This window comes from Ceratotherium simum, chromosome X, assembly GCF_057802395.1.
Source record: "Ceratotherium simum simum isolate JZ-2026a chromosome X, ASM5780239v1, whole genome shotgun sequence".
Taxonomy (NCBI): domain Eukaryota; kingdom Metazoa; phylum Chordata; class Mammalia; order Perissodactyla; family Rhinocerotidae; genus Ceratotherium; species Ceratotherium simum.
The window spans coordinates 113505729-113529447 of NC_141940.1; the positions used below are offsets into that span (position 1 = coordinate 113505729).

Below are 23719 nucleotides of genomic sequence, written 5' to 3' on the forward strand. Positions count from 1 at the left end.
GTGGGAGACAGAGACCCAGAAACACACTTCCCAGCCCATTGTGGTGTGTACTAGGTATGCTAAGGGAGCCCAAAGGGAGGGGACCTAAGAGCCTGGGGCAGGATAGGAAGGAATAGATCAGGTGAAGAGGGTGGCAAGAGGGACCGGGAAGAGGGTGTAGTGTGAGCAGAGGTCTGGAGGGGGAAATAGTTTGATAAGTATCTAGAAGTAAGCCTTGCCAGTGAGTAAAATGGAAGTGGGGGAAGTGAGGCCTGGAGGGTGCAGGGACCTTGCGTGACTTTGGAAGGAACCTGGACTCAAGAGGTACTTGGGAAGCGCTGAAGGAAGGATTTGAAGCAAAGGTGTGCTGCCGTCAGATGTGGGTGGAGGAAAAGTTCCTTCAACCTGGGACTTCTCCTGAATGAGCATCTGTTTCCATGTAGCTTTCTAACAGCTTTATTGAGATCTAATTTGCATGCCATAAAATTCACCCATTTGAAGTGTCCCATTCAGTGGTTTTTTGTATATTTACAGAGTTGTGTAACCATCACCACAATCTAATTTTTGAACATGTCCATCACTCCCAAAAGAAACCTTGTGCCCCTGTGTAGTCACTCTCCATTTCCACGCCCAGCCTTAGACCACCACTCATCTTTGTAATTTTTCCTTTTTATCTAACATTAAGGGAAATGTTTTCTGTGACTGTATTATTTACTTTAAGGAGTCTCTTTGCCAAATTACAAACTCTTGCTCTTGGCTTTTCCCAGCTATTGCTTACCCCATTCCTATCAGCAGTGCTTTGGATTGCACGGAACAGAAACCTGTCTGGGACTGGCTTAAACACGGATGTTTATCTCACGTAATTGGGAGGCTAGAGGTAGGGTGGACCCCGAGGGCAGTGTGATTAGCTGCTCAATGTGACATCAGAGACCTGTGTTCTTGCTGTCTCTCTTCCACGTCATCGTTCTGACAGTAGCTTTGCCCAAGGGCTGGTGTCTCTGGTTGTCAGGTGGTTGTAGGATGGCATCCATTGGCAGTGGGGCCCCCTGCTTCCTTGATCACAGGTGGTATGTAGGAGGAGTCCTTTACCGCAGTCTGATTGGGTGAGCTTAGTTTCGGTTGCCCACCCTGAACCAATGATTGGCTTAGAATTAATTAGGCTGCCTCTGGTGCTGGGAATGGGACCTACGATGGGGGGTGGGGGGGGTACCTGTGACCAATAGTGGGCTCTGCTGGGGAAGAAGGGAAGGAGGTAGGGAGCTGGCTCTGCTGGGTGGGCTTGTGAGTAATAGTACATGAGTGTTTTTGAAGCTGACCTTGGCTTTATGTCTCTGTGAAAAGCGTCATCAATTCTGATCTCACCAATTCAGGAGTTTGTCATAATTTAGTCAGGGCGTGTGCTGAAGTTTACCTTTGGACAAGGAGGAGGACTGGCAATAGATGTTAGCTCAGAGCCGGTCTTCCTCAGCAAAAAGAGGAGGATTGGCATGGATGTTAGCTCAGGGCTGATCTTCCTCATAAAAAAAATAAAATAAAGTTTACCTTTGGATGATGTAATAGTGTGGGCAATAGTGGGAATGGTGGTAACATTGATTTATGTGGGAAAGAAATGATTTAAGTCTCATCAGAAAAACCTGTTTGCTTTAGGATAGAAATGTTTAAATATATGACTAGCGGTACATAATAGAAAATCATTCTTCTCTAGTTATTAAGTTAGCCCCTTGGAATCTCTCCTTGGGGAAAAAAACAAAATCTTGTTGAATATGTCAGTATTCAAGTTACTATATGAACTTGAAATTAACAAAAATTGACTTTCTTTAAAGTGTAATTCACGCTTCACTAAGCCAAATAGACATTCTGCCAGTTATTTGGACTTTATTAAATTTTGCTTTATATGTAGGAAAAAATCAAGGTAGGCCTCTGCTTTGCAAAGTAATTTATTTGATTATGAGCTGTATTTTCAAGTCTATTTTAGAGTGAGGTTTGTCCTCATGTAAGTAATGAGCATTTGCTGGTGCGGATCTTAAATGGTGAGAACGGATGTCAAAGAAAGCAAACACCATATGCCCTTTGTTTCCCGTGCATGTCCCCTCCTGGAGGCTGGGTGGAGTGTTTCAGCTGTCTCGAATAATCTCCATTTTGCTGTTACTGCAGGCTTTGTGGTTCTCCAACTCTCTTCTCGCACATGTTAGTTACAACTTCTTCCTAATTAGGTGGCTCTTCTTCCTCTTTCTCTTCCTGGGTCATAAAGGTTCCACATTCTCAAGTGCCAGAGATTGGATTTATTTTGAAGAGTGTGTTTCACTTGATTTGTGACAGAAATAAGCGAAGAGAATTAAAAAAAAAAAAAAAACCACCCAGTGTGAATGTGTAGTGGGAGGGGCAGGCGGGTTGGGTATGGGACAGGATGCTTAGAATAATTCTGCTGCCAAGTGAATCAGAGAGACTTGCAGTTCTCGGCGAGCACAGAACGCACTCCTGCCCAGAGTTCAGACACAGTCAGCCCGAAATCACCATTTCATACTCCACAGAATGGAGCTTTCCACAGCCAAAGCCCCGAGTGCTGCAGATGTGGCTGAGATTGTAAGTAGGCCATACATCTGTTTTGATTGTTATTATGTCTACATCTTTTGTAGCCTGTTGCCCAACTGCTTCATAGGCCGGGAGGGAGGCATGATGGGGAATTTGGTCCCGGCTCAGTCCTTCCAAGATGGTGAGCAGCAATGTTTTTCACTTGGACCTGGGTCTCAGTTTTCTTGTTTGTGGCAGAAAGGAATTTCTTTCCCCAAGCCCTCCTGTGTGATAGAAGTGGCTCTTGGCTGAGCTTCTGATGCAGCAGCATCTGTAAAGATTTTGAACAGCCCTGTCAACTGCTGTGATGGCTCTCTCCTTCTGACCGCTATCGATTAGTTTTTTTCCAGGGGATATGGCACACAGACAGCCCCAGCCAGCCAAGCCCCCTGCAGGTGGCCCTTTTATCAGTGAAGTGACCCTATCCAGGGTTGGGAGCAGGTAACATTTCTGAGGCAGCTGGCAGATTTGGGAGTCGGATGAAGCCAGGTGTGGAACCCAGCTTTCCTGTGGTGGGAAGGAATAAAGGAGAAGGAGATAAGAATGAGATAGGAGGTGGGACAGAAACTCAGCTTGGGATCAGTTCAGAGCACTGTCCTGTTGCTAGATGCCAGTCGAGGTGGCGGGTGAAGCTCAAATCCTTACTCAGCTAAGTGTAGCCTTGGGCTACCAACAGAAATCTCTCGTTTCTTACTTTTCTCATCTGAAAATCAGCATCATTGCACTTCACGGGATTGCAGGATTTTTTCAAGCAATGACTGTGGAAGCACCTGGCACTTGGTAGGTGTTCGCTGAGCGATGTGTTTTTGCCCTCCTTACCCCTTTTCCTTCCGTAGTGGGATATTGTACCATTGATGCGAGCAGTGCTGGGCTCTGTGAAATGCCACCCGTTTTGCTGTCCCTGGCTTGTTTCAGGGCAACCTTTGTGGCCGCCGAGTTCTCTTGGTTGGTGTCGTAGGTTTGCACTTGAGGTTGGCCAGTTGGCCTTGCTCAAGTTCACAGCCCCAGTTTGCCCTTTTAGTCATGGCCAAGTGACCCCCTAGAACAAGGAGGTTCCCAGGGAGAAGGTGTGAGTGGGTCCTGCTGTGTCTCACAGATCTGTTTGTGTTAAAGATCATGGGGCTGGGGACCCATGTCAGGAGGCTGTGATATGAGTCCTAGAGGGAGAGTGATAATTCAGAAGAGTTCCATTTCCGGTTCAGCTTTGAGTTTCCAAGTTATGAATACCTATATTCAGCCAGTGCAAGGGAGAGAAAAAAGAAAAAATAAACCTCAAAGAAAACTGCTCAGCAGTAATCTGATTTCTGATTCAGGAGTAGGCATAGGGCACTGTCCTGGTGAGTTTCCATCTGGTCGTTTCAGTTAACCTGTTCATGGGTTTAGGCAACTGCCATACACATCCATCAATTCCCCATTGCTTTTCCACCATTATGTGTGAGTGTTTGTTTAGGGGACCTTCTAGAGCCTGTCTTGTTAATTAGCTTTACTACGTGCTTTATATTTGCTAACTGTGAGTTAATTGCTAATAATGGTGTTCCCTTGTCAGTCACAAGTTCTGCCACCCCTTTCTGCCATTGAATTCCTTGTATTTCATCTCATATTTAGGCTAAAAGTGTTTGCCTCTAGCTGGCAAGGCTCCTCAATAACTGTATCCATGAGATCTAACACAGTGCTAATTTTTATGATTGATTTTGGAGACATCATGTCATCTGTAGACTTTGTTTTGTGTGTGAAGATTGAGGAGTACCTTTTATCTTAACCAACATCAAAATCATGTACACAATGTGCCAAGCTTCAGTAGCTCTCTGTTGCTCTCCATTGAAATCCACTTTCTATCCCACGGCTGCTGCGCCTTGTATGGTCAGGCACGTGCCTACCTTTCCAGCCTCATCGCGGTCACCCTCCGACTTGGTCACTACCTTGTGCCACACCAGCACCCTGGCCACCCCAGCTCCTGCCAAGTCCTTTCTTGCCTCTGGGCCCAGGCACTGGTGGTGCCCTCTCCCAGGAGCGCCCTTTCTTTGGCTCTTGCTTGGCTGGCTTGCTCCGCTTTCAGCTGTTACTTGGAGAAGCCCTGGGCCGTCTTATCTAAAGGGACTTCCTCCATCTTAAGTTTCCTTTCTCCCTTCCCGTCACATCACCATATCTAGTTCTTGCAGAGCACTGAGATCACAGCCTGTAAATGCCTCTCGCCTCATTGATTTACTTGGCACTTGCTGCCTCTCCCACCAGAATTCCAGCCCCAGTGCAGGCAGAGGCCTTGTCCGTCTTATTCCACGGGATCCCCAGCCCCTAACTCAGTTCTAGACATGTAGTAGCTGCTCAACAAATGTTTATTAAGTGAATAGAGGCTTTGGATGATTAATATAGTAGATGACTTTTAAGTAGCTTGTGACTGCAGCTTGTGACTGCAAGCTGATGAAGACAGTTCCATCTTTTCCGTGCTGGACCCTCCCTGCTTGCCCCATCTGCCTCCATCACTGCTTTGGCACTTTGGGAGCACTCCAGACCCCAGGGCCCTGTTCCCTTCTCCTGGCAAGCCCGTGGCTGGTATCCGGAGTAACCTCTAACTGTTTTAAGCATCCTTTTTGTTCTCAAAATGAAAACCACCTGTCTTCGAAGTGATTTGCTTAAAACAAATGCTTATTTCTTTACCAAGGCCTTCCTCCCCGTCTGCCTTTCCCCACCTCCTGCCAGGAATAATGGGAACACCCTCTTGTCTTGGAAAGTGGTTTTACCTCTGGTCAGCATCCAAAGCCAGATGATTTATCACCAAGTGAGCTGGGCAACAGCTTTTCCCTGCCCCACCGCTCTCAAATGTTAGCACTTTGTCCCCTCAAGGGGCTCCGAGGGGTCACATGATGGGGGCTTAGCCTTGGCACTGCCCCCCTTTGTATATTTCCTTTAAACATCCTTCTTACAGGTAAAGAACCCAGTCCAGGGCACCACATAAATGGCAGCAGGCGTGGGGACAGTGTCTAAGCAATGCTCTGTGGTGGGCTGTTTGCTAGCTCATTCATACGTTACACCAACTCTGGGGAGCAGAGAATATTGCCCCCATTTTAGAGATGGTAAAATAGAGGCTCACAGAAGTTAGGTAAGTTGTAACCAGCCAGGATCAGAACCCAGGTCCGTCTGTCTTCCAAATCTGTGTATTATTTGTTGAGTGTACTCAGTGTTTGTCAGGCCTTTTTTGGCCATGTCCTGCAGTTAAAAAAAATATCTGGAAACTTAGTACACATGTACCTATATGTCCACATCCATGTAACTGCAATAAGTTTCCTAAAACAATAGTCGCCTTCATGGTGTGATGCACTCTTATATTCTCCATTCCGTTTAAAAATGCTCGTCAGCATATGGCAAGATTCCTTTCCTTTTTAAGGCTGAATAATATTCCATTGTATAGATATGCCATAGTTTCTTATCTGTTCATCCATCAGTGGACACTTAGGTTGTTTCCACATCTTGGTTGCCAGGGGCTGGGGGGGAGGGGAAAACGGGGAGTTGCCGTTCAACAGGTATAAAGTGTCAGTTATGCAAGATGCATACATTCTGGAGATCTGCTGTGCAACATTGTGCCTGTAGTTAACAATACTGTGTTATGCACTTCAAAATTTGTTAAGAGGGTATATCTCATGTTAAGTCTTCTTACCACAATAAAAAAAATGCTGGTGAGGCCTTTCTGAATTCATTGTGTGGCCCACTAATTGGTTGCAACCGTAGTTTGAAAACAGTTTGAAGAACACTAGTGTAGGTGATATGTAAAATATGCTTACTTCCCATAGAGGTTTCCACGATACGATGTAAGCTACTTTAAAAAATGTTTATGGAAGTGTACATATATAAAATGCACATAAGAGTACAGCTTGATGAATTTTCACAAACTGAACATATCTGGGTAACCAGCACCAGATCAAAACACAGGCCGTTGATTTAAGCTTCTTTGAATCAAGACAGGCATGGAGGACAGCAGAGCGGATATGCCCTCAATTTGTTCCGAACGCTGTGCATCCAGCTTACTTGAGAGCATCTCTCTTTCTAGAGGGCCGTATTTGGCGTTTCCAGTGATGGGGCCTGAGTGGTATTTTAGATCTAACAACTGCTGAAGGAATGGAACAAGGCTTCCATGAGGGCCGTCAGAAATGGGCATGAAGGGAGGCTGACTGAAGAGGTGCCTGGGAAACGGGAACAAGGAGGAGGAGGGTAGGGCGAGACCCCACAGTTGGGTGTGGAAATGTGCCGGTGTGAGGGTCTATGGTGATAGTAATGGAGACCAATTTTACTGAAATGGGGGGGGGGAGTGGCGAGGAGGGAAGGGAACTGTGATTCGAGGTCCAAGCCCCTAGAAGTCAATGAACATGTGTGTAAAATAAGGAACATCCACCTCTCACAGTGAGTATTGATTTTTAGAGAAAATTGTTTTAGCATACTGAATCAAACTGCTTATTTCTTGGCAGAAGACATAAATGAAAGTGAGCTAGAGGAACTTTGCTTTCATAATGTGTAGGTTCTGTAAGGCCACCTTGGTGGACAAACCGTACACAATTCATTGTAATGGGATGTGTGTAGAAATGAAAGGGAGCGAATACTTGAATGTGCTTTTAAACATTACATGTTGCTACAAAGGTTTATTAATTAATATCCTTTGTGAGACCCATTGGTAGCTGACTTCTAGTCAAACTGCAATAGCTTCCTTGAATCGGGGACTTTGGGATAATAATAAATCCTTTTGTCTTTGTTGATTAGATAAGCTCTTATGCATTGTTCGTTTTGTGAGGGAGACTGAACTCTTACACACTTGGTATGTGTTTCCTGGAGTCCTTGACCTGTGGTGCTCACTGTGGGTTTGTGTTTAATTCTGTATGTGTAATAGAAGTCCTGGGACTGTAACAAACACCCTGTGGAACAAGAGGTGGTGCCCCGCTGGGGCCAAGGGGTGGGGGTATCTGACTTACTGCTCCGTTCTTGGCGCCCACTGTTGTGCCAGGGCGCCAAGTACTTGCTGAATGAACGGAAGGAGAAAGGAGAAAAATCCTAGCTAGCACTTAATAGTGTATACTGTGTGTTTTGCCTCTTTTATCTGATTTAGTCATCACAACAAGCCTGTGAGGTGGGAACTGTTAATATCCTTATCTTTAGAGTGACCTCATGTCCCTGTTGGCCAAGGGTCAGCTCTGGTGTACACTGTTGTCCTAGCATTGACATTGATAGCACACCCTTTCACTCTCAAATATCCTGGTTCAGATGGTAAATTATTTCACTTGAATCTTCTGGTTTGGATAGACAGAGGAGAAACTGAGGCATAGGGAAGCCATATCACTCCCTACCGTCACCCAGCTAGTAAGAGGTAGTGCTAGGATTCTTTCCCACCAGTCTGACTTCAGATCTTGTCACTTGATCACTAAGTTCTGCTACCTCACAACTTAGGCCAGAGAATAGGTAGTATAAAAAAAGCATTCTTTACGTTTTTTAGTCTCCGTGTTTAGTAAAAATCACTGCTGTGATGTGTGACTCAGGGCATTAGGAGTGTGCAGGGCAAAGACCCAGTGAAACCCTAAATGTGCTTTCATTGTTAAACCTGGACAATGAGCATCCTAGAGTGATAATACCATTCACATGTGTATGGTGCTGTGTAGTTTACAAAAGCCCTTCTCCTACATTATTGTGTTGAAACTTCTTGTACAACTGTGAGGTGGGTGGTGGTATTTCCATTTTACGAAGGAGCATAGGAGATCCGCAGGATGATGTGGTCACCTGCCTGAGGTTTTACAGCCAGAAAAGGAGTTGATCCAGGATTCACTTCAGACATTCTGCCTCCATCATCAGTGCGTTTTCCACTGTACCAGACGTGTCTCTCAGCCAGACGTTCTTAGGGAGCTGTTTGAGGGTGCTGTTTATGGAGGATTAGGAAGTCATTTGAAGACTTGTTACCCTAACACAGGATTTCTCAACCCTGGCACTGTTGACGTTTTGGGCCGTTTAAGTCTATTGTGGACGCTGTCCTGTGCACCGTAGAATGTTCAGCAGCATCCCTGACCTCCATGACCTCTACCCACTAGATGCCAGTAGCACACACCTCCCTTCCTTCCCAAGTTGTGACAACGATAAATGTCTCCAGACCCTGTCAAATGTCCCCTGGGACACAACTGCCCCTGGTTAGGAACCGCTGGCCTAAATATAGTAGCAGCATTTAAAGGAGGGAAAAAGACAACCTTGAAAATTTTCAGCCTGTCATTTTTCCCTCTCTCTAGTTTCTAAAACATCAGAAAAACTATCAAAAGACCCACAAAGGGGTGGAAAAGGGAACAAGCAACATGTTTTACTTTGAATCTTCTTCCAGGGAAGAGCTTTGGGTCTCCCAAGTAAGGATAAGATAGCCAGCAGTTTTTTAAGTTAAAAATCACACAAATAAAAATGTTTTTTTAATAGAAAAGTTAGAATAGAGATCAGCTGAAATATACACATACGAAGTCTCCTGTAATCCTACTTGCACAGAGATAACCATGGTTCACATTACGCTTTATCTCCTTCTCATCTCTTCCAACACACGTTTAAATTTGCATATCATTTTCCAAATAGGGCCATGCCACAAATGCTGTTATAATCAGCTTTTTTTTTTTTAGCTTAAATGTGCTCCAAATATATTTCCATATCTATGATAGAGAGCTACAAAGTTTTTAATGACTGCATAGTATTTCATTGTATGGCTACAGTATAATTTATTCACTCAGTCTCCTGTTGCGTACATTTGTTTGTTTTCCAATTTTGTGTTTGCGATTACACTCAAAACTATGATGAGGATCCATGTGTGTGCACCTAAGCCCTTCAACTTTTTTTTTCTTATAGAAATTTTAGCATTTGTTGAACAAGCTATCTAATTCATAATATGCTGGATTGTATTTTGATTACATTTGATTACATACATATTACATACCTTTGCCCCTTAAAATTATGAAAACACAGTGATAAAATTTGATTATGCACTAGGCTTGTAGAAAGGAGCATGGAAAGTTCTTTGGTTTTCTGATTAAATGATGACTAATAAGAAACCATTTAGGTTTCATGCCTTGTTCATGAAAACCACTCTTAACTGTATCAGGCTACTTCCTGAGTAGGAATTACAGCCTGGTGCAGATCATTGAATCTTCCTTTAAGATTCTGTTCACTGCTGAGAAAAATTTAGGACTATGTTCTCATGAATTCTCATTGCTTGTGGATTTTTCTTATACGTGTTTAAGATGATGAAATGATAAACTCATGGTAAAAACATTCAAACAGTATAGAAGAGCTTAAATAAGTTCCCTACCTTACTCCCCTCTTGTTTTTTTTTTGTTGTTGTTCTCTAGAAATTTTCTGTGTGTATACAAACATTAAAAATATACAAAAATTTTAAAAACCCACAAACTGGACAACGATATGCAAGGTATGGATCCAGCTAGCTTTTTTCAGTTCATGTATCTTTCTATATCAACACCTTATTCTGTTTAATTGGACCTCTTTGTGATGGTTTCAAGCTTTTCTTTTTCTCCTACAACAAAGCACCCTATTTTACGTGAGTCTATCTGTAGGGTAAATGCCTAGTAGTGGAGTTGTTGGTTAAGAGTCCGTCTTTAGAATTTTCATAGATATTGCTAATTTGCCCTTCCACCAACAGTGTATAGCTTAGCTTGTTTCCATCAGGCAATTTTTTTTTCTTCCTGGCATAAACTATGGATTAGTAAACCAGGAACACAAAGGTTGAACCTCATCTACGGGAAGGACCATAATTGGTTAGGAGGAAACCACAGTCTCTCTCGTGACCTCGTAGGGATTGGTTTTCAGCCTTGGGGGTGCTCGGGGGGATGTGTTTTTACTGGTTTTATCCTGAGATTGGCCTGAAAGTGGCTTTTACTTTTTTTAACCATGGAGTAAGAAGTACATGTGTAAAGTTGGGAGACAATACCCAGGTAAGCAACTTTCTGGTAATATTTGATGGTGTGTCTCAATTAGAATTGAGGTGATTAGAAATGGACCTTCATTACTAAAGAGGTTGCAATATTTACTTCTCAGTGGGTCTCTGAAATGGAAGAATGTGTCATTTGGCATTTGGTACAATGTACCAAATGTAACATGTAAATATATAACATGATAAACTTAAATGTAATGTGGTATAATCATTTCATAATCATTTTTCACCCCTCTTATCTCTTCTATAAAGTCTCCTCTGATGTTTTTCTGTTCTCCATTTTCTCCCACTCTATGTTGATATTTTTTTTGCACTATCCTTTTAAAAAAATGTTAATTGTGGTTAGTGCTGCATTTTGGACCTTTTATTGTTTTATCATCTTATTTTTGACCAGCTCTGTCTCCCTAATGGAATTTAAACCAACACTTGGTTCTAGTCCTCATCACCCTAGCATGGGGTTTGTCACCTTCATATTTTGATTGGCTGCTCACTTTAGAATTCTCCTTATGTTATGGGGTCCTTGTACTTGGCGAAGGAGGACTGTCCCTGGACACTCCCCTTTTTGGCCCCCAGAACGGAGCTCATTAAGGTCTCTGTCGCCTCACTTTTCAGAGCACTGTTTTCCTGCCCGGGGAAGGGCACAGCAAGGTGCCATCTTTTATTGATCTGGTACTTGAAGCTGTGGAGGTTCGCAGACGTTTGAAGATGGTTCCACGAACCCTGGTGGGCGCAGCAGCTGCCACAGCCCTGGGTAACAGTGTGAAGGGCCTGTGTTTTCTGAGAAGTCGGTGGGCTTTCTAAGGGACACTGCCAATGGTCACTTGCTGCAGTCTTAGCCAGAATTTTTGGAGTTGGCTTGCAGTGAGCCATCCTGAGGCTGAGATACAGAGGGGAAAGCAGGTCTCAGAGAACTGACTTCTCATATGTCAGTGAACCTGAAATTGAGCAACTCTTGGGGTGCACCCCCTTTTCCACTGCTTTAGCTAATGCTAGGAGGTGGCCCAAGACCTTGGGGCCCCTGCCCTGGAAGGTGAAAGCTAGTCTGCTTAGGTTTGGCCTCTGGCTGTGCTCCTTGCAGGGAATGAAGGGGCTCCCCTCTGCCTTCTCCCCAGCCCTCCGGGGGCTTACGCCCTGGGCCCTGCTGACACGACTCTTTTGGAAGCTTCCTGAGGGATGGCCTGGAACCTCAGCAGAGAGTCTTAAAAAAGAAACAAACCAAAGAACTCTCATTTATTTTTTCTTATTTTTCAATACATTTTCTCTTATAGGAAATAGAGAGGACTTTTTAGAGGTAGGCAGTGTGATCCAAGGAAAATGACCTTTGGAGCCAAATAGTTCTGGGATGGGATGTGGGCTCTGCGACTTTTTCCTTAAGGGGCTGTTATGGGCTGAATTGTGTCCCCCCAAAATTCATATGTTGAAACTCTAAGTCCCAGTACTTCAGAATGTGACTGTATTTGGAGATAGGGCCTTTAAAGAGGTAATTAAGTTAAAAACGAGGCCGTTAGAGTGAGCCCTAATCCAATCTGACTGGTGTCATAAGAAGAGATTAGGACACGGAGAGACACCGGAGATGTACATGCGCAGAGCAAAGACTGTGAGGACACAGGGAGAAAGCAGCCATCTGCAAGCCAAGGAGAGAGGCCTCAGAAGAAACCAAACCTGCTGACACCTTGATCTTGGACTTCTAGTCTCCAGAACTGTGAAGAAATACATTTCTGTTGTTGAAGCCCCCCAGTCTGTGGTATTTGTTATGGCAGCCCTGGCAAATGGATGTAGCTGCTTTTAGCGTCACCTTCTCTGGTTTTGCTTCCCTCATCCCTAAAGAGAGGACCATAACACTTACCTTTCAGAGTCGGTGTGAGGGCCAGACATAATACCTGGCTTAGAGTAAGTACTCACAAATGGTGCTGGTGACAATGCTAATTTAATAATATAATGATAGAACCCACCACCCCCTCCCCCACCCAGGTTTTCTGGCTTCAGCCTGATTTGAGGGTTTTTCTTTTTTTTTTTGTACTTTCCTTTTAAGTCCTTTTCAAACAGTGTTACAAAAAACTCCTGGGGTCAGAGGAGGTGGGTACTTCATGGGTTTAGCAAGCAATGAAGTATTTTCTTCTGAGTAATCCTTTTCATCTTTTTAATCTCTTAACATACTGGGGTTTTAGGTACAATTTTATTTAGGACAAAGATTCTGCTGCTAAAATTGAAAGCAACTGTTGGTGTGGTGTACATACTTACTGTACCTAATATCCACTGCATTCATTTGCTAAGTCTGCCATAACAAAGTACCACCAACTGATGGGCTTAAACAACAGAAATTTATTGTCTCACAGTTCCGGAGGCTGGAAGTCTGAGATCGTGGTGTCGGCAGGGTAGGTGCCTTTTGAGGGCTGGAAGGAGGAATTGGTTCCAGGCCTCTTGCCTAGCTTCTGGGGGTTTTCTGGCAATCTTTGGCTTGCAGATGCTTCACCCCAATCTCTGCCCTCATCTTCACATGACGTTCTCTCTGTGTGTACGTCTGTGTCCAAATTTCCCCTTTTTATAAAGATATCAGTCCTGTTGCATTAGGGCCCACTCAAATGACCTCATCTTAACTTGATCATCTGCAAAGACCCTATTTCCAAATAAGGTCACGTTCACAGGTACTGGGGATTAGGACTTCAACATCTTTTTGGGGAATACAATTCAAGCCATAACACCAATTATATTGGAACCCAATTTGCCCCCTGTGTACCTCTGCCTGCAGCCGGCAGCTTCCCGGGAGAAGTCCCCTCGCCTGGTCTGCCACTCCCACTCATCATGCAGGTTTCAGCTCAGAAGTCACCTCCTCAAAGAGGCCTTCCATGGCCACTCTCAATATAAATGGATTGAATGAATGAAATAGATTGCAGAGTAAAATTAAAATGTGACTGAGAGTTATGCCGATATTTTGCCCTTAAAAGTGTGAGAGAGCGTCTCTCTACCCCACATAAGTGTTCCTTGTAGCTTTCTTGTATATGTTGGCTGTGTCACCACTCCAGATGCTATTGAAATATCATCTTATGCCTGTGAATTGAGATGTCGGGCACCTTCCGAATGTCGTGATGTTTCCCGTTCTGTGTTCAGAGCATGCCAAGAGGACTCAATTTGTTGGATTCGGATTTTTTTTTTTTGCAGTGAATCATAATTTGATTATGATTTTACAGTAACTCACAGAGCAAAACTGTGGTTAGAACCCTTCTCTGAAGGACATCTCAGGTCTGGAAAACCTGTGAGTTATGAGTAAGGGAAGCATTTACTGATGCCAGTTCATCAGTGAGTATTTAGCCAGCATGTTCCATTTGCTAAAACTGTGCAGGTGCTGTGCAGATACAGAGGGCATATAGGCAATAGTTAGGGCCTCCAGCACCACACAATTTCACATCAAACAGTTGAAAAATATACAATACATGCAAAGTTGCATCAGTATGTGTAGTCTAGAAATTAAGAAGACAGGAGTGCTCACTGTGGGCCAGAGAGTCCCAAAAGGTTTTGCGGAGGAGCTTAGCTTAGTTTGGGCTGCACCTCGAAGAGATCCAAGAAGAGGAGGGAGAATACCAGCCCAAGATAGCAGTGACAGAATATCATTACGCTATGTAATAGTCCCAGTGTGTATTGAGCTACCTTGTTTCAATAAAATTAATTTTGTTCACAATGTGAGTATGCTATGGTTTATAATAGGAAAATACTGGAAACAGCCAAAATGCCCTTCAACTTGGGAAGAGTAAATTATAGCACATCCATACAATGGAATGGGTGTTTCTTTTTTTTTACAGCCAGAAAAAAAGGATGAGAACATTTTTTACCGACATGGAAAGACCTCCCAAATATATTAAATGAGAACAGCAAGGTGCCTGACAGCGTGAATGATACATTAACGTTTGATATTTGCTCAAAGAAACTGGAAGATGCCCAAGAAACTAATAACGGTTAGGAGTGGTAGTGGTAATTACCTGGGAGTGGTAAATTGGGGTGACGGGAGCTAGATTGCATGTGTGTGTTTACTTATTTTAGAGATTTAAATGATGTAAATGTATCCTATTCAAAAAGCTAAAAAGAACGATGGGTATGACGCCAACAGTCTTTGCTCATGCTGTTGGTACTCTTAGATTGATTGAAGTGTCTCAGCTGCTTTGCCTCGCTAGGACATAACGAATGAAGGTAACCAGCTACACTAGACATCTAAGGGGTAAGCTCTTACATTTGCCCAGAGAATAAAATTCTGTTGACCAGCTTTTCACTTTTATTGGTTATCACTAGAAATGTTTCAAACATACACTAAAGTAGAGGGAATAGTATAATGAACCCCTTTGTACCCATCATTCAGTTTCAGCAATTATCAGCTGCTGGCCAATCTTGTTTCATTGATTCTCCCTCCTTCTTACTCTCCCCCTCCACCCTGACCTCAATTCTTTTGAAGGTTATGCCTTTCTGATTGTATTATTTAGAATTATTGCTCTCACCTCCTGAGTCCCACGGTGGCCCCAGACATGCAGAGCAAATTGAATGTTTGAGGTGGAAAAATCTTTCTTTAACCAAATTTGGCTCATCTCATTAGGTGCATTTTACTTTAGTTTTTTAAATTTTAAATTGTGGTAAAATACACATAACATAAAATTTACCATCTTAACCATTTTTAAGGGTGCAGTTCAGTATATTTACATTGTTGTGCAACTGATCTCCAGAACTTTTTCATCTTAGAAAACTGAAACTCTACAGCCATTAGAGAACAACTCCCCATTCCCCCTCCCCTCAGCCCTTGGCAACCACCCTTCCACTTTCTGTCTCTATGAATCTAACTACTATAGGTGCCTCATGTAAGTGGAATCATATAGTATTTGTCCTTTTATGACTGGCATATTTCACTTAGCATAATGTCCTCAGGGTTCATCTGTGTTGTAGCATGTGTCAGGATTTCCTTCTTTTTGAAGGCCGAATAATATTCCATTGTAGGGATATACTACATTTTGTTTATCCAGTCATCCATCAATGGACTCTGGGGTCAACTTTACTTTTTGCCACCTCTTAGAATATAGGGTTTTGTGGCTCATAATAATTTCATACTATAGCACATCAGAATGTAGCAGCACATCGTGATCCTCCAGTTAAGAGAATAATTCTGAGTGGTTTGAGAATTTTTAAATACTTTGACTTGCAAAGACCAGAAAACCTTCCTTTCTGCTCTTGTGACCGAGAGCAACTTTTTCTCTCAAAGTTCTTTCACTGAATTTTGTCTCTCACTAGACTAGATTATGAATTTACAGAGAGTGGGGCAGGGATGGGTAGGTATCTTCCTTTGCCCAGGACCTGGCACTGGGCCTTGGTGCTGGCTGGGTGATCAGGAAATATTTGTTGCAGAATGAACCTGACTTTGGCCAAGGCACATAACCATGTCTGTGTAGTTAGGGAGTTGAACCAGATGAATTCTAAGGCTCCTTTTGGTTCTAATATTGTTTGGGTTCATTATTAAATCTGATGATGAAAACTTCAGACTCTGGAAGACTGGAGAGTGGGGGATGGGTGAGAGAGATTTTTGGATAGAGCTGTTCTCAGTGACCCTCACATTATATCCCAGAGGTGGTTGCCTACAAATAGAACCATCCCAGCATAGAGTATTTCTTAAAATAACATTTTGGATTTGAGATTTCCTCTTTGTGTGGTGGTAACATTCTTTGATTAACAAAAAGCCACCAGCTAAAAAGTTATTTGAAGTTTAGCGTAATTGTGCACCACATTTCCTAGATATACATGGATAGAAACGAACTTCCTCTTAACATCATCATCTTTACAAAGAATCTCAGCAAGGAAGTCTTAGTGATAATCTTACCACGAGAAGAAGTCAAGGCAATAAGCACCTGAGAAAAATGAAGATTCCTGAATTAGAGATCAAAAAGCTGGTAAGAGAGGATGGACGGAGATGTGATTTGAGTATTGAATCTTGTTGATTTTCTGAACTTTGTGCTGGTTTCTGCATTTTTGTTTTAAGCCTGGTTTCCAAAAGTCTCTTGTTAGCAACCAGATGGTCATCAAATAATTGATATATGTTCATTTTAAGCCCATTTGGGGAACCGTGGCCTGGATTTTCCAGTAGAAGGATTTAGTAATTCTATTAGTCTTTGAATGCCAACAGTTTTTTTTTGGAAATTGAGTTCTCTAATGTCTTGGAAGTAACCCCTGGAAAATTGGAACCAATGAATTGATTGCATGATGTACTTGGAATAGAGAGGATATGGATACAGTTTATTTCAGTTACAAATGTTCACCCTTGGAAGTGGTTAAATTTGTAAAATTAGGTGAGAATTTTTTTTAATGTTTAAACTTTTTTCCCCCATTTGTTTTCTGAGACTCAAGTTAATTAATATGAGTAGATATTTAAAATACACTCATCTGATTTTCAGAGAGTGTATTTCTTCATTTTCAGAGAGTGCAAATTTCTAGGGTCTGCTAGTCTTTCATCTTACTGAATGCTTTTCAAAGAAAGACAATTGTTTTTAAAAAAGTGGGGTTTGCAATGAGACAAAGGGTTGTGAGTTGCCTCCAGGATGGGCGAGCCTCAGTAGTCTGTTTCTGAACTGGAGAACCGCATGGGTGATTGTTGGAAGGTGCTAGTAACCAGCATACTGTGTTGCCGAAAACAATTAAAACAGGAGTCGAGATCTGTCTGAAAGAGCCTATTATAGTGGCGAGGATCCCTTCACACGGTGACCTGTCAGAGTGGTGACAAGATAATGGCAAAGAGCAGCTGTGCTGCAGAGAGGCCTTCTTTCAGATGCCCTTTTAATTAGTTGATATTCCTCAGAATGTCACTAGGTGTTTCCAGAAAGATCCTATCTTGAGAAACATGACCTGGGCTCTCTGTTTGGGTGCGTGTGTGTACAAGGCGTTCCTTTCCTCTCCTTTCTCCCGCCACCACAGTTGGCCTGTCTCCTGCCGTTTTGGGTAGTGACCTGGGATCTGAGTGGAGCTCACAGCCAGGCCCACGGGGGTAGGGCTCCAGGTAGAACCAGCTCCAGCTGCCTCATTAGTGGGTAGATTAGTTTCCTGTGGCTGCCACAACAAATTATCACAAACTGTGTGCCTAAAAACAACAGAAATGTGTTCTTTCACAGTTCTGGAGGCCAGAAGTCCAAAATCAAGGTGTCGATAGGGCTGCATTCCCTCCAACGCCTCTAAGGAAGAATCTCTTCTTTGCCTCTTCCAGCTTTTGGGGGCTCCTGGCCTTCCATGGCTTCCGTGGCTTGTGGCCACATTACTCCAATCTCTGCCTCCATCTTCACATTGCCTTTTCCTGTGTCTCTCTGCTCCTCTGCGGGTCTCTTATGAGGACACGTGCCATTGGAGTTAGGGCCCACTCAGATAATCCAGAATGATCTCTTCATGTCAAGATCCGTAACTTAATTACATCTGCAAAGATGTCTTTTCCAAGTGAGGTCACATTCACAGGTTCTGGGAATGAGGACATAGACATATCTTTTTGGGGGAGGGGGCTCACCATTCAACCCACTACAGTGAGAACACCAAGCTGGGACGGGGCCTCTGCAGGAACCACACTGTGGGTCTTGAGGAGGAAGCAGAGAGAAAGAAACCCTTCTTTGGTCACACTTTAAAGCAACTAGTGTTGGTATTTAGTTAATTATTATTTTTTTATTGTGATAAATTATACATAACATAAAATTTACCATTTTAACCATTTTAAGTGTACAGTTCTGTGGCATTAAGTACATTCACATTGTTGTACAACAATCACCACTATCCATCTCCAGAACATTTTAATTTTCCCAAACTAAAACTCTGTACCCGTTAACCACTAACAGCCCACTTCCCCTCCCTTTAAATGATTAATGTTTTTAAATTCTTTCAATTTTGTTTTATTTTTAGAAGTGCCATGTGACGTTTTTAAAATCTGCCTGGTCATTTTAAAAACACTTTAAAAAATAACTTTATTGAGGCATATTTTACTTATATAATTCACTCAAGTACACATTTCAATGATTTTTGGTAAATGTACACAGTTGTGCAACCATCACCATGAAATGCTTTAGAACATTTTCATCACCCCAATAAGATCCTTCATGCCCATTTATAGTTAGTTCTCATTCCCACCCCCCAGCCCCACTGCCTACTGTCCATCTGTATAGATCTGCCTTTTCTGGATGTTTCATATAAAGTTTTATTTAAAACTTAAAAATACATTTTTTTCTGATTGTAAAATCTGGAGAAATACAATCCGATCACCTGGGAGCTCGTTAGAAATGCAAAATCTTAGGCCCCACCCTAGACCTATTGAATCAGAATCAGCATTTTAATAAGATGTCCAGGGGATTCTTGTGCATATTAAACTTACAGAAACATTGATGCATTTTATTTAATATATTGATCCTTTGTCCCCTTAATATATTAGGAGCGTTTCCTAAAAATCATTAAATGTCTTCTAAGAACATCTTAATTCCCATTGTAAGAATATACCACAATCTATTTAACTAGCTACTTCAGAGCAGATACCAGGTTTCCTATCTTTTTTGTCATTGAAAATAAATCTATGATGACTGTTTTCATGTGTAAATCTTTGTGCAGAGTTTCATATCCACTATGCTAGTAATTCCATTTCTAGGAATTTATCCTAAGGCAATAATTATAGATAAACTGTTAAAATTTAGAAAGTGCGTATAAATGCTGATCACTGTAGTTGGTCGTTTAATGCACTGTTTTCCTGGAAACTGGACCTAAAGCCGAGCACATAATGGGAAATGCAGACCACCAACATGCGATGTGAGAGCATCTTGCTAACTCTTACCTCCATCTTCTTGAACATTAGCTTCACTGTTGAACAAGATGAATGAATGAATGAATGAGTGAATGAATGAAAACAGCACCAAAAAGTGAAGTACGGGTTGTTACTAAGCAGCAGTGAAATAGAAAGAGGCAAAAAGCTGGACCTGTGTGGAATAACTTTCTCATCGGTTGTAACCCTCTCCTCGCTAACCTTCCAACCTCCACTCATCAGTACTACCCTTGCAAGCAGCCCAACATGTCACTCCGGGAAGCCCCTGCTGCTTAAACAATCTATAGCTCACTACTCCTCAGGTGGGAGGGAAGTCATGGTTATGGGAGCGATGATCTCTTCCTCAGAACGCACTGGGCTTCCGATTCAGTTTTCCCACTTGTCTCAAGGATCGAAGTCTCTTCAATATTCTTTTTTTTTTTTTGTGAGGAGATCAGCCCTGTGCTAACATCTGCCAATCTTCCTCTTTTTTTTTTTTTTTTTTTTTTGCTGAGGAAGACTGGCCCTGGGCTAACATCCGTGCCCATCTTCTTCCACTTTATATGGGACGCCGCCACAGCATGGCTTGACAAGCGGTGCATTGGTGGGCGCCCGGGATCCAAACCGGCGAACCCCAGGCCGCCGCAGCGGAACGCATGCACTTAACCGCTTGCGCCACTGGGCCGGCCCCTCTTCAATATTCTTAAATATTACTGGTCTCCCTAGTTCCCAGGTCCTTGGGAAGTAGGTGAGGAGATCAGGCCTTGCTTATCTGCCTCTTGTCTGCTCCGTTGCCAGGTTCATTGTGTTGAGGAGGAATCGAGTGTGTCTAAGATGGGGAGTCTGAATTTTCCTGTTCCCTTTTCTGCACTGCCATGTTCTTTGAGCTTTCTGCTGCTATAATGTTTCCTGAAAAGAACCAGCTCTTCTTTTGTCCCGGGGGTAGGAGGTAGAGAGGAGTAGGTTCTGAAAGTGCTTATTCCTGAGGATTTGGCTCCAGCTCGCTGCTTCAGAGGGTCTTGGACCTCCTGTAACCTCACTGTGTGGGCAACCTGTTTTGTTCCTTTGGATAGTGGTTCTCACACCAGAGCATGTATCTCCACCTCCGGGAAGGCCTGGTAAAACAGGCTGCTGGGCCCCAACCCAAGGCTTCTGGTTTAGCAGGTCTGGGGTGGGGCCAGAGAATCTGCATTTTTAGCAGGTTCCCGAGTGATGCTGCTGTGGTGGAACCCCACTTCCAGAACCACTTCTCTGGACCTCCCCCTTCCCCTGCAATCACTTCCAAGGAGGTGAAGCAAGACAATGGAGGACTGGTGTGTTTGAAGTTCCTGCAGCCAGGGATCATGTCCAGACCTCTAGATGCAGCACTCGTGCTGTGTGCTCGGTGGGTGATACTTAGCTAATGAATGAGGCTTTAGGTAGATCTTCAGATTATAAGGAATAGCTGCTCATTGAAATTACTTCAAGTAGCAAGACTGGGGTTATTGAGTCATTTAGGGCAATAGGGAGCTCAGGGGATAAGAACAGGAGCCCAGGTCCTTAGAGTCTCATGGGAACTCGATCCAGAAAGCCAGCAGGCATGGGGCACTGAAGGGCCATGGCCTGCTGTGCGCCCTTGTATTTCTGTTAGCACATGGCTGAGCTGAACACTATAACCTTTCAGCTCCAGCCCTTTCTGTTGACTTCCTCTCCCCCCCGTAGGATTTTCCCCTCAGCTAGGGCAGGGCAGCTTCTCCTGGAAGGGCCCCAGTGGCAGCAGCCTCTTTCCTCACACAGCCCTAGCCCATTGGTGGTGGAAGCTGCAGTCCTTAGTGAAATGGGGAGTGGGCTGTGGGTCCTCAAATTGCGTTGTCATCTGGAGGCCTTGAGAGCTTCTCTTTTCCGTTTACCCCCAATTGTTAAGGACAACTAATGGGAGCGGGAGAGGGTTAGGGGAGGTCAAGGGAATCTTGATTCAACCTTGTCTTGAATGCTCAGTCATCTCTTAATGGGTCTTTCCAGTCTTGGTGGTGGCTGTATGGTCCTTCAGTACCGATTCGGGTGGCAGGTGGTTGGTGATTTGGTATAAATCACAGGTATTTATTCAGGATGGCAAGGGCTCCTGCGAAAACTCAGAGAACAGTTGGCTTAAAGAGTCAGGCTGTCAAGCTAGATTTACACTTAATTCTATTGTTTGTCAGCCTGGGGATATCACTGCCTTGTGGATACCTCACCTCCCATCTATTCCTGTTCTTTTGGGGAGCTTGCTCGGGAGAATTGCATCAGTGAGGCAGTATTTCCCTCCTGCTTTCATTCCTCCCCCAGCATCTTTTAGGTCTGCTAGACCATCTGAGCAAGAATCTCCAGGCTCAGGTCGTAAACCATTTCTGTATCAGATTCCCTCCAACAGCGCAGGGTGATTCCAGCTCCCTGGGGAAGTGTGGCCATTTACAAGTGTATGCTATTTTGAGAGTTCTGACTTTAGATCATTTTGAAGATAGTATCTTCTGAGGTCTTTATTTTCTGTAAAGGGGCAGGAGCAGCTAAATCATTTTGAGGGGGATGAATTCTCGGCATGCTCTGTCATCCTTTGGGCTAGTCATGTTCCTGCTCAGTATCAGCTGGGCTCCCTGTGGACACTGTGGGACAGGATGTCACCTTGTTTTGGCCAGTGTGCAAGGGGTAAATTAGGCTGCAGTGCTTGAGAGTGAAATTATTAAATATCAATGGAGGATAATAAATGTAAAGTAGCTTGTAAATCTTTTGATATTATAGCTGTTTCAGTGAAAACACAGCTGCTAAAATACTTTCCTGGCTATAATTGAGAAGGTAATTTTCTTTAAGGCCATTTAAGCCAGATCTTCAGTGCCTTTGGGTCATTTAGAAGTGTGAATGGGGGTGAGTCTCTGAAAAAGATGAATAAACATGGAGCGAAGGTGCCTATAATGCAGAATGGCACCATGGAAGGCCCAGGTATTCTGAATAGACCAAGGACAAATTTGTTGTGTGATTTATTAACGGACTGGAGTCAACGCTTGACTAATCCAGCTAATTCTTCCATTTGGAGTTAATGTTTACACTGAATTTTCCCTGGTAATGAATGATTTGGAGGAAGCAGCCATGCCAGTTTAAGATATAGTGCTAATATTTCATGAGAAACATTGAACAAGGCATGATGTTTAAATCAATTGAAAATATGAAGTAAAACTTTCCCCAAAAGGCTTATAGACTGAATAAGAGCAGTTAATTGGAAGAAAATCAAACCTACCCAATATTTAGATTGTTTAGAAGCTGAGTGAATATGAAAGAAAAGAAACCCCTCTCTAGTTCTGTGATGTCGTCACGTTCCTGGCATGTTGGGGAGCTTTTGACCATGGCGTGGTGCCTGACGTCAGCCGGGCTGACAGGAATGGAGGCGGCGTTGCTGGGCATTGACTTGTCTTTTTGTAGCGCGCTTGTGAAGACCTGTGGAGAGATTTGCCTCATCAGAGTCCACCACTTCTGCCCTGAGTCTGATAAAATCCCCTAATGTCAGGCCACAGATGGAATTTCCATAGGCTGTGCTCTGGGGATTGGTGACAGATTCTTTGTGAAAATTCTGTATAACACTACTAGACTGAGAGACTTTCGGGGGGGAATGGGGGAAGCGCTGTTCAGCTGTTAGCTTTACTTACCACCCCCACCCTCAGAAGCCCGGATGGAGCAATGTTCAGATGGCCTCTTGGCAGGTCTGGCCATGTTTTGAGGTCTAGCTTTGTAAAATAGGATGGCCCCTGCAGTTCTTACTTTTTTTCTAGTCAAAACTTTTCTGGATTTCTCTGTAATTTGAGAATGTAGTTTTAAAAATGTAAAGGTGAAGATTCATTTTTCTGTGTTTTAGTAAATTCTCCAGGCTTATTGGGGAAAAAAGTATAAACTAGAACTTCCTCAGGTTTAAAAGTTAACCAAACTTGCATCTCTGAAGATTACCAAAAGGATATACGCTGAGATTTATTTTTACTTTGCCCAAAAGATTGTTTATAAAAGTTAAGATGTAAAAACCAAAACACACTCTACAGAGTAGGAAATACTCAGTACTTTTACTTGTATCAGAAAATAGGAAAAAGGTAAATTCAGCATCAAAAGCTTAAAAAGGACAAGCAAAAAAGACCCTACAGTTAGGATGATGGGAGATATTTTTGAGCCATGAGGACCATCTGACTTTAGTGACAGTGAAGTCACTGATGTCCCAGCCTCTTTGAGTCTGTAACATTTGCGAATGCTGATGAACAGCTGGTCATTCCGTTTTCCACAGAAGGGTAGCACTGGGTGACAGGGTGTTCTCAGGACATGAGCCGCTCCCCAAAGCCACATGCCTTTTGTATGGCGGTGCTGTCAGCTGGGACCTGGGAAGGAGATGCCAGTCCAGACCCTCCCTGGCTGTTCATTTAGCTGTTCTGAAAATGATGATTCTCAAAGATGTG

The 23719-nt window shown here is 43.3% G+C and overlaps 1 protein-coding gene across 3 annotated transcripts in view; it reads left to right on the top strand.

Annotated features, from left to right (window-relative positions):
• SH3KBP1 (SH3 domain containing kinase binding protein 1) overlaps window positions 1-23719 on the top strand; it is a 326276-nt gene that overhangs the window by 78270 nt on the left and 224287 nt on the right. The window contains exon 1 of one of the 3 annotated variants that reach the window (XM_004435176.3): window positions 2451-2562. The exons of the other annotated variants lie outside the window; for them this stretch is intronic. Within the exon in view, the coding sequence (XP_004435233.1) occupies window positions 2512-2562 (51 nt within the window). The 5' untranslated portion in view covers window positions 2451-2511. Of the gene's footprint in view, window positions 1-2450; window positions 2563-23719 lie in introns of those variants that run through there. 3 annotated transcript variants of the gene reach the window in all.